This window comes from Liolophura sinensis, chromosome 13, assembly GCF_032854445.1.
Source record: "Liolophura sinensis isolate JHLJ2023 chromosome 13, CUHK_Ljap_v2, whole genome shotgun sequence".
NCBI lineage: Eukaryota > Metazoa > Mollusca > Polyplacophora > Chitonida > Chitonidae > Liolophura > Liolophura sinensis.
In genome coordinates this window covers 24659754-24661006 of record NC_088307.1, presented here as the reverse complement: position 1 = coordinate 24661006, position 1253 = coordinate 24659754, and the positions used below count along the sequence as shown (strand labels likewise).

The following is a 1253-nucleotide window of genomic DNA, read 5'->3' as shown; positions in this document are numbered from 1 at the left end:
GCTCTGTTGTTGAAGGGTGAGGCAGGCAGCAAACTGCTCAAAAACATGTGTTAAACAGGAAAAAAACAAACGGAAAAAAAAAATTAAACAAATCAATCTGCATGGTGGATAAAGTGTAAGGTACTTTCTTGTACAAATTCAGCTTTGTTGATATTGTTATTGGAGACAGGACATATTCACGCCGAGACAAGCAGACTAGGTGCAAGAAAAAATGGTAAAGTAGTGAAAAATGAATAACACTAGATGATATTGTGAGAACTACCACTGATTATAACAGTAAATCATTAATGAATGTATGTCAGTCAACAGAACAACCTGCACAGAATATCATGTTCTGAACTTGTGAGGCCATTCTGTAAGGCGGTTAGAAGTTACAAAAACTAATAAAAAGGATAGAAAACAAAAAAGTGAAAGGTAGATTTCTATAAGAATAAGAACACAAATGAAAGCGAGTGACTGAATCAACAACATGTGACATTCATCTTAGCTGATATACATGACCTAAACCTCGGTAAGTATGTAGTTCTCCATACAGGATATGCATACATACTCACACATACTTCAACAATTAACTGACAAGCTTGACCTACTTTCAGAACATGCGGGTGTTAACACGTTAATAAGTGTACATATCGTAAATGTTTTTTAGACAAAATAGAAATGGAACTGCAAAGCTCTTACAAAATGTTAGTCAGCTGGAGATGATGTTCAGAATAAATTCAAAGTCGTCCATGTGGATATTTTAGCTACAGTTTGTCCTGGCCAGGTTACATGGTAAAGTACATGTATACTTTGTTTTACATATGTAATGTTAATGATCAAGACCTTGCACAGACAAAATGAACTAAGTAAACACAACAAATCGTGAGTTATATTGTCAACATACGCTATAAAATAGTAAACAGACGGCACTAGCTATTCGTAGCTGCTTTAATGGAGTCAAACCACCGCACTGCACGTATATTTTGAAAACATGTAAAAACCAAGCGGCTGCATTTGCAATCGCTGCTTGTCTACAGCGTTGTTGATAATGTCGCCGAAGACAGAGAATGAAGTAGCGGTAAAAAGACACGGAAATCAACACATGCAGGGTTTGAATTTCCACCAATTTGACAGAGCATGAAAGACCAAAGATGTATCTACCTGACACTACCATCACTTCATTCGGTCCGCAAACTTCGAAACCCATTTTTGCTTGCAGATTATTCCTCAGATGGTGAAAGTCTGCCTCCTCCCTGGGCCTAGGATCTTGT

General features: G+C 37.2%; 1 protein-coding gene across 3 annotated transcripts in view; it reads right to left on the bottom strand.

The window, feature by feature from the left end:
- LOC135480678 (flotillin-1-like) overlaps positions 1–1253 on the bottom strand; it is a 20371-nt gene extending 19118 nt beyond the window's left edge. For all 3 annotated transcript variants that reach the window (XM_064760577.1, XM_064760578.1, XM_064760576.1), the window contains exon 1: positions 1144–1253. In XM_064760577.1, the coding sequence (XP_064616647.1) occupies positions 1144–1189 (46 nt within the window). In that variant the 5' untranslated portion in view covers positions 1190–1253. The remainder of the gene's footprint in view (positions 1–1143) is intronic.